The 15331-nt window shown below is 37.2% G+C and overlaps 1 protein-coding gene across 7 annotated transcripts in view; it reads right to left on the bottom strand.

Moving 5' to 3' along the window:
- The window catches only part of LOC129417005 (D-glutamate cyclase, mitochondrial), a 32441-nt gene that overhangs the window by 10640 nt on the left and 6470 nt on the right, over positions 1-15331 (bottom strand). For 6 of the 7 annotated variants that reach the window (XM_073869577.1, XM_073869575.1, XM_073869579.1 and 3 more), the window contains 10 exons: positions 15251-15328; positions 14524-14677; positions 11654-11852; positions 11383-11533; positions 10541-10663; positions 7776-7979; positions 7324-7584; positions 4757-4856; positions 3537-3685; positions 2908-3027 (listed from right to left, as the gene is read on the bottom strand). In XM_073869577.1, the coding sequence (XP_073725678.1) occupies positions 2908-3027; positions 3537-3685; positions 4757-4856; positions 7324-7584; positions 7776-7979; positions 10541-10663; positions 11383-11533; positions 11654-11852; positions 14524-14677; positions 15251-15328 (1539 nt within the window). Of the gene's footprint in view, positions 1-2907; positions 3028-3536; positions 3686-4756; positions 4857-7323; positions 7585-7775; positions 7980-10540; positions 10664-11382; positions 11534-11653; positions 11853-14523; positions 14678-15036; positions 15188-15250; positions 15329-15331 lie in introns of those variants that run through there. The other variant, XM_073869576.1, reaches the window with a different exon arrangement.

Raw genomic sequence — 15331 nt, 5'->3', positions numbered from 1 at the left:
TATGAAAATATAGATTGATAAAGTAGTGTTTTATCATTAAAATCTCTAACTCCTATTAATTTAATAAACTTTTTGGGCATACCAATATGGTGGCACGGCGGCTTCACAATTGTGACGTCATGTGCAATCTAGTAATTTAAATAGATCAGTGATCTGAACTCATTACAATATGTTTAATTACATATAACAAACAAAAATCCATGTTTCATATTCTTCCTGATCGTAGATCATATAATAATAATAATAATAATAATAATGCATTTTATTTATGGGCGCCTGTTTTTTTCAATTAGTGTATACCACTAGTCAACTAAATGAATATAACATGGCAAAGATGAATGCACATTTATATATTGATTTAATAGATTTATAGCATTTTGAACAAAAAACTTCATGGATTTATTGCATTTTGCGGAGAAAATTATCAGTTTTTATAATAAATCTTTGAAAATCAAATTATGGATTTGAATTTTAAATGTTATTATAACCTAAAGATGCTATGTGAAAGTTTGTAACAGAAATCAGTGGTTTTCATCTTTATTGGTATAGAAAACACATTTTTACCCAAATTAGTCAAAATGGATTTATTGCGTTTTGGAGCAAAACACTTCAAATACTGACTGATGCCTAAAGAAGACATTTAGGAATTAAATTTTTTTGTTTTTAATTTTGTGTGCATAATTACTGTATTTTTTGTATCTTAATAAAGAGTGAAAAATAAATATGGATGGCCATTAAAGGTCAATTGAAAAAGTGAGTGAAATCGAGCACACATAATATCTTTAATAGATTTAAAATAGTGCTTTGTAATATAGGGCAAAGTATTAGAGATTAGTATACATGCTACAGTATATTTTTTCTAGATAACCTATAGTATTTTATAAGAATTAGATTTTTATAAAAATATGCTCTCTAGGCATAATCTTGCATGCGAAATACGAGAACATTTAAATGGAAGTTAAGGCTTTTGGTTAGGCATTGGGTAATACTTCCCCCCCAGACAGTGACAGATCCTCTTTGCTACACTTCCTCACCATCTCTGCTCTCACCAGTAAATGTAATAAATGATATTTGGTGTGAATACCCATTGTGACTTTACAGCTCTGACAAACTCAATATACACTATTGTATATATTTGCATTGTATATACATGCTGGGAATACATACACACAAATAATGACAGGGAGCTACACTGCGACCAAAATGGTCGCATATGCGACCTTTTGAACTGCCGTTGCGACCCTAATTTTTAATGGGTCGCAAATGTGCTACCTAATGTTTTAGACAATATGCTATGATTTACTATGAGCATTTATTAAAACATAAATGTGGATTTTAAGAATACGTTTTATAACGTGCTCTGAGCCATCAACACGTTGGCTTCATTTTGCGTGAAAGCACGTCGTGTCTCTCCCCATCAGTTTGCGTTTGCGTGCTCAGCTGTTTCTCAATGAATTATTAGGTGCGACGCGACGCAAGCGCAGTGTCTTCCATGTTTCTGAACTTGAGCAGAGGTCTTTCTTCACTGTGGACGCGGGACCCGTATGGTTCCGGGTTTATATTTTAAATGGTCTGTCGGGTCCGGTTAGGTCCTAGTTTAATTACTTTGGGTCCCAAGTCTGATTAATATTGAGTTTATAACCCGAGTCGATCGGAAAACGGCCATGAGCGCTAAAGCTCGAGTGCAGTTTAGCGTGCCTTCGGTTTCTATGGCGATGGTTCTTGTTACGACCACGCGCTGCGTTTTCTTTCTCACATGTTTTTAATAATCTTATTATTAATAAACCATATATTTTCTAAAACCATATCCATATTAAGTTTGCACAGATTGCAGCAAAAAAGCAGTGCTAATGTCAAGCCCATTGCACTAAACGAGCAAAGCAATGTAAAGTTTGTCACCGGGACAGCAAGTAGATTTGAAAATAAAATAAGTGGAATAATAATATTGAAATAATAAGTGGATTAAGCTTTTTAAATCGGCAAGAGAGAAATAGAAAGATAGAGCAGAAGCAGTAAAAGTGCCTATTTAATAGAAATTATTACCATTATAACATCAGTCATAACATCAGTCACATTTATAATCTATAGACCTGCACTGTCTATTATATACTATATTGTATTATATTGAGTTTGATAAAAGGGGTCTAATTGCTTCATATATCAGTGCAAAAACATAAGTGTTTTCGTGGTGCTTTGACAAACAGTGTCAGCTTTGTTAATGGCAAAGAAAGTTTGGAGTGTTTAGATTAATGAAATATAATGTGAAATTAATATTAATTTTCAATAAATCAAAGTATTGTGTTGTGTCACACATTATTAGTTCTTCGTCACATGTATAGTAGACCACTATTTGTCAGTGGGTAATAATTGCCCTTTTTTACCGGCTACCACCACCAAGTAAATTTCAGATCTGTGGGAAACACTGACTGCAACGTTTAAGAAAACAAGGCGGCATGTGGTTTAAAAGATGGCAAGTAAAATAAAAAGCATATCTGTATGCAATACAGTTTCATTATTGTTCATTATTAACCAGAGCGCCTTAATATAACTTGAAAAAAATATGTGCGACCAAATCATATTTTGCGCCAGTATCTGAAAAAGTTAGTAGCGCAAGTGCCACCAGTGAAAAAGGTTAGTGTAGTTCCCTGAATGATGGGCTGTTTCAACACAAGCTTGGGTAAAACATGGACAAAGCCAACCGCTGGGTTAAGTTAAACTAAAATATCTTCAAATACGACACAACCATGTATTTTTTTTGTTTGTTGAACCCTGGAAACCCAAGAAGATTTTGAATAGTAGCAATTAACATTGCCCAAATTTGACCCTGTGTGTTCTCCAGTGTTAAGAGTGCAGGTTATTGGTGATGGTTCTTCCTTTTTAGCAGGAAACACACAAAATCACACTTACCAGCAGTGATGGCAAAGTCAGCGGCCACGTCGCATGCAATCTGACTGCCATTAGGCATGAGTGCTTTAACTGCTTCTTTAACTTTCCCCATACCAAGCTCATTACCGCCATCTCCGATCCCTGCACACACACACAAACACACCTAAGCAAAATTAATCCTGTACTGAAGAGGTGACAGATCTCATTAAACAGCTCCCCAAATCAACTTCTCTTTAATTGGAAAAAAAGGGATTGTTAAGAAAGATAAGCAGATTTGCTTCGTCAGAGGAGGATCATACCAGAATCAAATCTAAATCCATGCAATAATTATAAATCTGTGGTTCTCAAACGTTTTCAGCGAATCCCCCTCCCCATGTACATTTATCCCGCCCCCAATAAAAAGTGTATTACAAAACATATTAAATTATACAATGTTGTGCTGTTTGGTTAGTAGCCTTATTTTTCTGAGGTTTAATTATACAGAATTTATGATCAATTAATGTACTTTATAAAACTGGGGCCCTGGCACAATTTCGCAGCCCCCTAGTGTGAGAACCACTGCAGTACATAACTGCAACTTCTAACAGTGTAAACTAATGGTTCCCAGTTTTAGGTGCTTTAATTCTGGCCCTGGGATGTCTGTTCTTTACCTGTAGTAGTGATGCCTGCAATAGTGCTTGCAGTGGTGAAAAGATCATCTATTGGGTCAACTAAATGCTTGATGTTGATCCCCCGCATGTTGTAATAGTTCCCATCTGCAGCCCGGCCACTGCGTTCTATTGCCACCAAGTGGTCAAACCTTCATAGTGCACAAAAAAAGGTAAAGGAGACATGCATTAGGTCTGTGAATATAATTATGTTTATCGTGTACAGTATGCATATAAACAGAATATTTACAATAGAGAATACTACATGCACTATATCCCAGAATGCAATAGGGCTGCATGATATTAAAGAAAAATGAGCTAAAACTTACTAAATGATGCAATAAACCTTATGCAATACGTTCGTGAAATCAATCTTAAATCACTGATGTATATAAATGACTGGATTCACATAGAACGCTTAACGTAACAGCGAGAGGTGAAGCCATCCCAGAGTTCGAGCGGCCATCTTGCCCAACTGGGCGTCATTGACTTACATTCAAAATTATGATCTAAATTCAGACTTATTCGATTTTAATTTGGTTTACAGCGTATCATTCACACAATATTAATTTTTAGGATATGTGTACTTAAATTAATTGTTATTTGCAATGTTTATGTTTAAATCGGGCATGATAAGAGATTTATAAACGTTAAGGTGTCTGTTGCATTCTGTTGTAATGACACAGGTGTAAATAAAGTTTTATGACATTGAAAGCCTACATAGTCAGTGTTATTTCGTTGAATAAGTTTAAGTTGTAAACTAAAGAAGACTTGTATTCTATGGCCTTTTTCCCAAAATGCAATAAACACCAGTCCTCCTTCTCTGCAGAATGCAATAAATCCACTCAATAAATCACAGCGCACCATCCCATGCATTGTAAACAACAATGGCGATGCGGAATACACACAGAATCCTAGTTTTCCTCATCTAAAAAAAAAATTGCATTCAGAAACAAACTCAAATTTGGTGGGAGACTGGGGTACGGGGTTATGCAATCTTGTTCTGTTACTGGCCATTGGCCACGCCACGTCTACCATGGTATTAAGATCGTCTAAATGGTCCAAAACACTCTAGCACTTTGGATCACCACAAATGCATTTTAATAGCAGTTGGGGTCGTTTTCTTCACAGTATACTATATTACATCTGATCTCATTACAGAACAGTGGTAGATCCAGTAGATGGAAAATAGGATTGTGGTTGAATGTGAATCAGCATTATACCTGGGCTTTGAGGGGTTTCCATCACGACATAGAAAGTGAAGTGCTGACTCAGGGCCTTTGCTCTGGAAGCTTATTACTGGCACTGCAGTCTTTATTACACCTATTAGTCAACACGTACACATATAAAAATAAATCAAAAGATTCAGAACACAGAACAGAAACACATTGTGACAATTTTGCTGCTCTTAAGTTAAAGCAAAATCTTGTGAACAGCACATTTTTGATGATTTTCTTCTTTTGACATTTATTTTGAACGTAATGGTGCAAAAAATTGCAGAATTGCAATGTAACATAACTATAGTATCACTGGTACCTTACAAATTTTTATGTATTTTATTACCTAGAATGAGCAGTTTTTAATCAACATACATGACGGGTCCCCTTACATGGAAAAGAACAGGGGGGTGAAGTAACGAATTACAAATACTCTCATTGCTATGACAAGCTACATTTTTCCAGAAATTATACGTTATTAATTAGTTTAAAAATAGTGTACTTATATTTTATAATTTTTATAGTATATTTTGAGTGCTGTAATGGTACTTTGCTCCATAAGCTACGCCTCGCTCTTGCGGTACTTTGATGTCATACACTGTCAGAAAAAAGGTACAAAGTTGTTCCTTTTTCTGTCGCTGGGGTGGTACCCTAAAAGTTACCTTTTTGTACCTTTATGGGTATAAAACACATTGAAATGTTGTACCTTATGGGGTACAATATTATACCCTAAGGAGGAATTGTGGACCTTAATGAACAATTTTGTACCAGTTAAATTTTAGGGGTACAAAACAGTTAACTGTACCTTTAAAGGTACAAAATAGATCCTTAAGGAACAGTTATGTACCCCAAAAGGTACAACATTGTATTATGTTTACAGTATATACCTGTAAAGGTACAAAACGGTACCTTAGGGCAGTGGTTCCCAAACTTTTTCAACGTGCTGCCCCCCTTGTGTATGGTGCATTCCTTCGCGGCCCCCCAAAAAAAATTTGTCACACAAACTGTTCTAAAACTCAACATTTTAATAAAAAAAACATTTAATTATACAAAAAAGTAGTGCTTTTGGTTAGTAGCCTTATTTTTTTTTTTAGGTTTAATTACACAAAATTCATGATAAATTAATGTATTTCATAAAATGTCATAAAACTGGGGCCCCCTGGCACCATCTCGCGGCCCCCAGTTTGAAAACCACTGCCTTAGGGTACCACCCCATCAACAAAAAAGGAAGAGTTTTTTTTCTGACAGTGTACCCTGATCAGTCTGTGCACTTGAAGTCATACACGACCAAATTTGTGATCTCTGTTTTTGACACATGGTGCCAAGTTGTCTCCGATGATGATATGTTTGTCCAGTGGTGGCTACAGTAGCTTCTCCATGTGTTTCAAAAGCAAGGGGTGAGCAGTGGTTGCAATTCACAACCTCACTACTAGATGCCGCTAAAATTTACACACTGCACCTTTAAAGGGGACATATCATGAAAATCTGATTTTTCCATGTGTAAGTGCTATAATTGGGTCCCCAGTGCTTTTATCAACATAAAATGTGAAAAACCCAGTAAGTTAGTTTTGGTAATCCATTCTCTGCAAGCACGTGAAAAAAATAGGTCACTGAAATTTGGCTCCCCTTGTGATGTCAGAAAGAGATAATACAACCCCTTAATCTGCCCTGTTCAACCATGGCACTGCCACTTAATGCAGAGATCAGCTCATTGGAATGTAAAGGACACACCAAATAATGGCACATTTTTGCTCACACCTACAAAGTGGTGATTTTAACATGCTATAAAGAAAGTGGCCATTTTAACATTCTATAATGAATGATCTGTGGAGTATTTTGAGTTAAAACTTCACATACGTAGTCTGGGGACCCCAAAGATTTATGTTACATCTTAAAAAACACTACTTTTGTAAAAGGTCCACTTTAAAGGAACAGTATGTAGGATTGTGGCCAAAACTGGTATTGCAATCACAAAACTTGTGGCTAAAACTGGTACTGCAACCACACAACTGGTGGCCAATACACAAAAAATAAACATCAGTTGAGGGCTGCAACTCCACTTTTTAAATGACAATATCCTGGCCGGACCACTGTTGTCTGTGATATAAGTATTTGAAATGAAAACGATTTCTTAATGTCTAGTGACATATCAGGGCCACTTTATGATTAATTGATATACATTACTTACACACTGTTCCTTTAAGAGCTGGAAATAGCACAAAGAAAATTACACGAGTTAAATCCTGCTGCCTGACCTTAAAGCCAGAGATGCACATTAGATTTTTTTCCGCAAAAGACAAATCATGTTTTGTATTTAAAATAAATATTTGTTAAATTAGTGAGGATAAGTCAATCGTAAAAAAATCTTGGATTTTCTTTCTTGATGAGAAAGACAATGGAAATAATATGATTCGTGGCATCATCAGACAATGATGGCATCATCAGAGATCAACAGTTTGTTCAACTTAAGTGCGCAACACAGTAAAAGCAAAAGGTCAACTACAACTGAACCAGAGATTCCAATCCAGCAGGACATGGACAACAGCAGTAATGATAAAAGCAGAAGAAAGCACCTTTCTCCAAAGCATCCCTCATGATGTGCTGGTTCATCTCCAAAGCTCTGTCATCCGTCACAATGACCACCTCTTTTCCGAGAGCTTGGAGCATTGCTGCCATGGCGATGGCTCCGGGAGGGCCATCCGTCTCTTCAGGTGGGTCGTGCATGTAGTGTGTGGGGAATCCAGTAGTGATGAGTACAGAGGAAGAGTGTGACAGTGAGAGACAGGCCTTTAGAAGCTCATCCTGCATGAACAGCGCCCGGATCCCTCTGGCACCTGCTCACACATTAAAGGAGTTATGCACCTGACACAAACCCTAATCGTAACAATCTACAAATGCACTAATTACTTAAAAGGCAAATATACTTAAAAGCATGTCTATTTCAGAGTCATAATTTCTGATGTTAAAGCTTAATTCATATTAAAATCCCTAAATGGTCATCTTCAGCAAAACTGACGTTTCATACCTGGGTCTTCAACAACAAGCTCCTCAATGGCTCGAATCTGTTGAACTGCCCTCTCGCTAGCCATGCTGTAATGCTGAGGATTCTGGGATATGCAGAATACCAAAGGACACTGTGCTGGCTCAAGAGTGATGGGAGAAATAGTTTCGGACTTTTGATCGGTGAGAAACATGCACCCGGGAGAATGAGTGAACGCTAGAGCCGCCTCTGCAAGATTAAAAACCAAAGGTCAGCAGAGTTCATTTCGTGCAAATTGTGTAAAAATGTTGTGTATGCTGCAAAACATAACATTTGGGAAACTGTAAATGCACTAAAACAAACACAAAATGCTGTGAAGTGTGTAATTTCTGCTCTACGGGCATCACCAAACTGATTTGCAAAACCAGCTTGATCGTTATTTCTGAAAAAGATTTGAATGCAACTGCCTGTGCCGCCAGAAAAACTGTGATGTTGTAAAGTGGTTGCTTTGGTAACGTTTGAATAATAACTAGAGCTCTACTAAAAAAGAACAGAGTTTAATAAAGGACTAGTGTCTCGGCTGCTCTTCAGTTTGAGATTATGGATTTTTTTCTCACATTTTAAATCATCAAAGTCTGATCAAAAGTATGACAAGTAATAACACACCATACACTGTAAAAAATGTTTGTAGAAATTACAGTATTAATGGGTATTACTGGCAACTAGCTGCCAGTAACTTACTGAAGATTTTACATTTATGTTCTTTACTGGCAACATTTTGTTCAAAGTTAAATAAACATGAAACATTTTTTGACTTTATCTTTTACAGTAAGTTATTGGCAACCAGCTGCAAAATTACAGCAAATTTTTTAGAGTGTAGGGTATCATAGTGGACAGGTTACGCATTGAAGTTCAACATAATAATGAGTTTGTTAAAATAACCAATAATTACAGGAAACAGTACCAGTAATGTTTGACTTAGAAAAGTACCCCTACTTAACAGGTCTCCCAAATATTCACACTGATTCTTTTTTTATGAGACCCATCATTTGCTATTGGACAATAAAGTCAGTATAATGTGTGACAGATTGCTTAAGAAAACATACGTAATGTTTTAAAAGCATCACAGTAGCAAACTAACAAACTTTAACATTTTAACATTAAAGAGACACAAGGCAGCATTTTTATGTTAATAAATCATCTTCGTAAGTCTGTATATGGTTAAATGACTCATTACATGACGAATGAAGACTCTCTCGCCCGCCCCTACCGTCTGTAGGAAGAATACCCCACTTGCAACTTAGCTGTATCCGACCCGGTGTCCTTCAGTCTCGTCAAGTCTCAGATATAGAAAGCATTTACTCCCAGACACTAGGGGGAGCTAGTAGAGAAATAATACTCAGACTTGCCTTGTGTCCCTTTAACAACATACACATATTCCCTATAGGCAGGGCTGGAAAAGCAGAAATTCACTCAATTTCTGGAATATTTTAAAGGAGTTCTTAGATGAATTTCAAATAACACAACATCACAAATTTTTATGTTTACCCCCAAGTATGTTTTCTTGAGTATTTAAAGGAAAACACCACCGTTTTTCAATATTTTACTATGTTCGTACCTCAACTTATATGAATTAATACATACAGTACCTATCTTTTTTCAATGCATGCACTTTTACTCTTTGTACAGCGCTTCTTGAATGTGTTGGCATTTAGCCTAGCCCCATTCATTCCTATGGCTCCAAACTAAAGTTTAACTTTGTGCCACCATACTTACTCGTGTAACTACTCATGTAACAGTCTTTAAATAGGGAAAACATGGAAGTGTTTTGTGGCTTCTAAATTCATCCCTGTTTGGAGCCATATGAATGAATGAGGCTAGGCCAAATGCCAACACACCCACGAGGCGCTGCACAAAGACCAAAAGTGCACGCATTGAAAAAATATAAAAATGTATTAATTTGTCTAAGTTAAAGTAAGAACATAGCAAAATTGAAAAACGGTGATGTTTTCCTTCAAGTCAAACAAACTTTTAACAATTTAACAATAAATTTGTACACTGGTTAATGTTTTCAAATTTTTGTAGAGTGTGAACTCGAAATTCACTGCCTGGGCTCCATCGCCCCCATTTTCAGCCCTGCCTTAAAGGGACACTTCACTTTTTTTTGAAAATATTCTAATTTTCCAGCTCCCCCAGAGATAAACATTTGATTCTTACCGTTTTGGAATCCACTCAAGCCGATCTCCGGGTCTGACACTACCACTTTTAGCATAGCTTAGCATAATCCATTAAATCTGATTAGACCATTAACATCGCGCTCAAAAACAACCAATAGTTATTAGTATCTTTCAATAGCAGGGGACTAGTTTCAGGCACTACGTAATATCATTGCGCCTCCTGCAGCCATGTTATGGCAGCAAAGTCCTTAATTATTACGCCAGAATGAGAGTATAGTTCCTAGCGATATCTGCCTAGAAAATCGCAAATTTTTAATTTTCCGTCTGTCTTAGTACACAATGTAACTACAGAAGAGTCAAGTTTTAAATAGGAAAATATTAAAACTATTTGGTTATTTTTGACCATGATGCTAATGGTCTGATCGGGTTCAATGGATTGTGCTAAGCTATGCTAAAAGTGGTACCGCCAGACCCGGAGATCGGCTGAATGGATTCCAAAATGGTAAAAATCAAATGTTTAACCCTATGGGAGCTGGAAAATGAGCATATTTTCAAAAAAATATATAGAGTGTCCCTTTAAGCCCATCTGAATATTTCAATGTCATTAGTTAAATCAGTTTTATAAAAGCTTACTACAGCTCTGAACAGCCTCAACACCAGTGACCCCACAGGCCCAGAACACAGGTACATCACCAGGACACATGTCCACAGGGTCCCCATAATCAGGGTGAGACGAGTCTTGGATGCCCAGCAGCTCTGTAAGAGAATCAATGGAGTTTAAGGCATGAAATAACACATTTTCCACCCCCAAAGCCTAAAAACAGTAAACAGTGTATGTATAAACAGTGAATGTTTACAAAAGCCTACAGTAGTTTATACTGTACATGTTCTGCTCAGATTCACAGAGATATTGTTAGGTATTACAGATAATAAAGCAGAAGACAGACACCACTCATTTTAAAGAAATGTAACAATTAGTCATATCTCTAAAACCTAAAACAAAGACATATTGTGCAGAATAATGATATAACATATTTGGACATTTTCTGTCTGTCAAACTTTAAGGGATCTTTACCCCGTCATTTTCTAACCAAACCGTGTTCGAGCACCACTGACTTACATAGTATTTTGTTTTCCTACTATGGAAGACAATGGTGCTTTTGCATCCTGCTTGATAACAAATACTTTCCACTGTGTTCAGCAAAACAAAGAAATTTATACAGGTTTGGTTTTGAGGGTGAGTAAATAATTACAGAACTTGCACTACTTTCAGTACAAAAGTAATAGCAAAAAGTTAGTTGCATGTAATTCTGTGAAAATGTCTAAAATCATTTGTTTGCAAATGCTACATGATTTGTTTTGTATCTAATGCGTTTACATGTTTATAGTATTGCGCGTGGCTTAGTATTAATTATTACTTTGGGTGCTTTTATATTAATCAAGGAGACTATTTTGATGCTTGTTAAAGTACATACTAGGGTCGCCAATATGCACAGGGCCTCCATGAGCCAGCGGGATCATGTGCGTGCACAGAGTTGCAGCTTCCAGCTTGTGTTGAGGTACAGGTCGCATACTCACCACCATCGGACACTGAAACTGACCTGCTTTCATACAGAGTACTGAGGTCTGCAAAAACAAAAATACAAACTTTATCATTTTAAAAAGGGAAAAATCTGACTCAAGAAAGATCAAGCTGAGCTACATTCATACACTGCACATAAATACAAGGATGGGATTTCTGCTTACCTTGTACATGCTGACATTTTTACCCTGTTCCACATTTCTTACTGGAACCCCAGCGGCCCTCAGGGCTTTCTCAAAGCCAAAACTGCAGCCGAGGTAAAATGTGACCATGTCCTGAAGTTGAGGGGTGTATGAAGATAAACTAGCAACCTTCTTCACAAGCACACCATTCTCAAACACACAGTACTCAGGACAGTCGTCTCTGAATGAAAACAAGAAAGTCCCATTTAAAGAACAATTTCGGTATTTTACACTTAAAGCCCTGTTTTCAGATTGTTTATGATGAAATAGAACGGTTTTGACTGAAATTTGGACATATGATGCTGGCCTGAGAATTTTCAGGTGTTTATTGTTTCACCTCCCACTTCTAGAATGGCTGTATAGGTGCACAGGAACAATCCCCTCCAAAATGCATTCAACCCCCGTCTACAAAGAAGTGAAACCCACCGAGTGGTCAGGGGCGCTCACCGACATACCCACACAAAAATCGCCGCAAAAGACGCCCCCCAACAGGTGTTTTAGCATTCATTGTAAGCTTGGGGACTTCTTTTTCCAAACGCCTCACACCCGTACATTCTTCCGAGAGCTTGAATAATAGACACTCCAGCCCAGTTGGTGGCGGTAATCCACCTTTACCAATTGCAAGAATACAAACAACGTTCCCGGCGCGGAGTAATACCGTACCTCACAGCACATCTAATACAAGTCAATGGGGTTGGACAGAAACTATGATAAAACCTGTTGGAAAGCGTCTTTTGCAGCGATTTTTGTGTGAGCATATCAGTGAATACCCCTGACCACTCACAAAAGTTTAATGCATTTTAGGAAGGATTGTTTTTGTGCACCTATACAGCCATTCTAGAGGTGGGAGGTCATGCAATAAACACCTGAAAATTCTCGGGCCAGCATCATGTGCCCAAGTTTCAGCCAAAAGTGTTCTATTTCATCGTGAACAGTCTGAAAACAGGGCTTTAAGTGTAAAATACCGAACTTGTACTTTAACTGACTTTACTGTGTTTGGGGTCCTTAAGACTCCAATGATTGTAAAACTAAAAGTAATTCATAGTAATATTAGTTTTTAACCTATATATTTCCCTTTTAAAAATATTTTTTCCTGGCGTATTCCAAAATCTTAGTAATTAATAAAGTTCCTGTAAAGCCAATTTTGCAATTTGTTTCTAAACACATGATAAATGTTAGAAATATATTGCTGAAACAAGCCAAAAAGTCTGTAAACTTTATAGTATTGAATTGCAGAGTTGATCCCTAAACAGTTTTTAGCCATTTATGAGTTTAGGATTTTTTAGGTGGGCCTAAACCATAAAAAGACCTAAACCATAAACAGATGGACTTGGTGTCCGTGACGTCGCCCATACGTTTCTGAAGATTGTTTTTGAAGCTTAAAGTAGGCGGTTGCCATCTTGGCCGCGCGTCACCGCGCATCAATCCTGGATATCTGAAAATGGGTAAAAAGGCGGGACATGGGTGAAGCTAAGGTAACGCCCGCTAGCTCGACTCTAGTGACAGCAATGGCTGTTCAATCGTCACTTAAAAGTGGCCATGCCCTTAATTATGCAGAACTTTAAGGCTTAATATCATTTAAACGGATGAGTTACAAAAAAATTCACCCCCTCACAGTTGTCATAAAGGGGAAAATTAGCTATACAGGCCAAAAACAATTTTTGTACCAGGCTGTAGACATTATTTTCTACTGTAAAAGTTGGACATTTTATCGTGAATGTCTAAGGGAATTTACTCCCTTTTGGAGCCAGCCTCTAGCGGCCAGTCGATGAATTGCAGTTTAAAGGTGCAGTGTGTAATTTTTAGAAGGATCTCTTGACAGAAATGCAAAATAATATATAATCGGGGTGTATAAAGATCTTTCATTATGAACTGTTATGTTTTTATTACCTTAGAATGAGACGTTTTTATCTACATACACCGAGGGTCCCCTTACATGAAAGTCGCCATTTTGTGCCGCCATGTTTCTACAGAAGCCCTTAACAGACAAACTTTTTTACTAAGTTGTCTCCGACGATGACATGTTTGTCCGTTGGCGGCTAATGTAGCTTCTCTATACGTTTCAAAAGCGAGGGGTGAGCAGTGGACTAAGCTGCTGGTTGCAATGCGCAACCTCACCATTAGATGCCACAAAAATTTACACACTGCACCTTTAAATCACTTCCCTATTGGCTTCATCAGAGAGATCAGAAGGTTGTCCCTCTGCCTAAACAAGTGGCTCGATGACGCACGTAAGCCACCGTGCATGGCCCTCCCCCAACACAATGGCGAGCATCCATTCAGCTTGTAGTGGTATTTGAAAGTAGAGAGAGATGGCAGCTTTCCTGTGAGTGGGCATGGTTTCATTGCCAACCACAGCAGTCTCTTTTTCCAAGATTTTGATAATTTATTTGATTTACTTGCCGTTTTTTCCACCATTCAAAATTGTTGGGTGGTTGACTTTACGTGGACTTTAAAATTTTATGTTATAAAGTTGAAATCTCATACTTGTATTTAACCGTATAATCATTTTTGAAAAGTTTTGTTATGAAAAGGGAAATTATGTTTAAACCTAATGCTAAGAGTCTAAAGAACCCCAAACAGGACAAGGTTTAATCTTAATTATGATTAACATGGCGAGTAAATGAGTGAAAGAGTAACAGTATAATTATTCATTCACAACACAATTCTAAAAAACTTTATGATGAAAAAGTTTAATTGTTTACTAGTCAGTGACTAAACATAATCTGTACATGAACAGCCTCCAAACAAGTATAAGTAAAGGGTAAACAAGAAAAAGGATAAAAATCAACAAAAATATAAATATACTTTTCCACAATCATTGTATCTTGTTACAACTCATTGGTTGGTACCTGATGTCAGATCCTGTGGCCAAGGGTGGGCAGCCCCATTCTCCACATTTGCTTCTGTACAGCAGTGGTAGAGGGCTGCTGTTAGCTCGACAAAAAGCCTCAAAGTCATCAGCAAGACTTTTATGTAAGATCACCACATTAGCCTGTTGATATCCTGTCAATAAACACAAAACACATAAGTCAAATCTCTAAGCAAACATGTACTGTATCCAAACAGAAGTCTTCTAATCTACTGAAGAATTATATAGGTGCCAAAGCCAGAAGACATTTATGAGTTAAGGCTCACACTATAGTGTCATAAATGACAATACAAAGCAGTGCAGGTAACCTTAAAATTATACATCTTTGAAAGATGTTTTAATAGAAGGCATGCGTTAACACAAGTGCCAATGACAATGATAGATCTTATAAATGTTGTTATGCCAATTGAAATGTGTTTAGCCAACAAATTAGTTTCACACAAATAATTTAGCAAAAATTGCATGCCATTAAAATAAATTCAGTTTTGAATACCTGCTGCAATTCCAGATGTGTTTCTAATGCCCTGCTTCTGCTGGCGAATAACTGCGCGCAGAGCACGAGGCGACAAACTCTCTGACTGCCACATATTGTTACAGTCTGTGCTCTATGTCGAGCAGCCATTTAAAGTCCGACTGGTTAATGTTTTCAAGGTGTTGTAAATGTTAATGCTTGACAGAGCCTGTTTGACTAAGTATGTAAATCATACCTGGCTTCATGAATGTCTGGGCGCTGTATTTCAATCCAGTTCTTAACCTGACAGCTGCACGGCTGAGAAACCCCATAACTA

Source organism: Misgurnus anguillicaudatus, chromosome 7 (genome assembly GCF_027580225.2).
Source record: "Misgurnus anguillicaudatus chromosome 7, ASM2758022v2, whole genome shotgun sequence".
Lineage (NCBI taxonomy): Eukaryota > Metazoa > Chordata > Actinopteri > Cypriniformes > Cobitidae > Misgurnus > Misgurnus anguillicaudatus.
The sequence above is the reverse complement of the archived record's forward strand: the minus strand, read 5'-3'. Positions and strand labels throughout refer to the sequence as shown.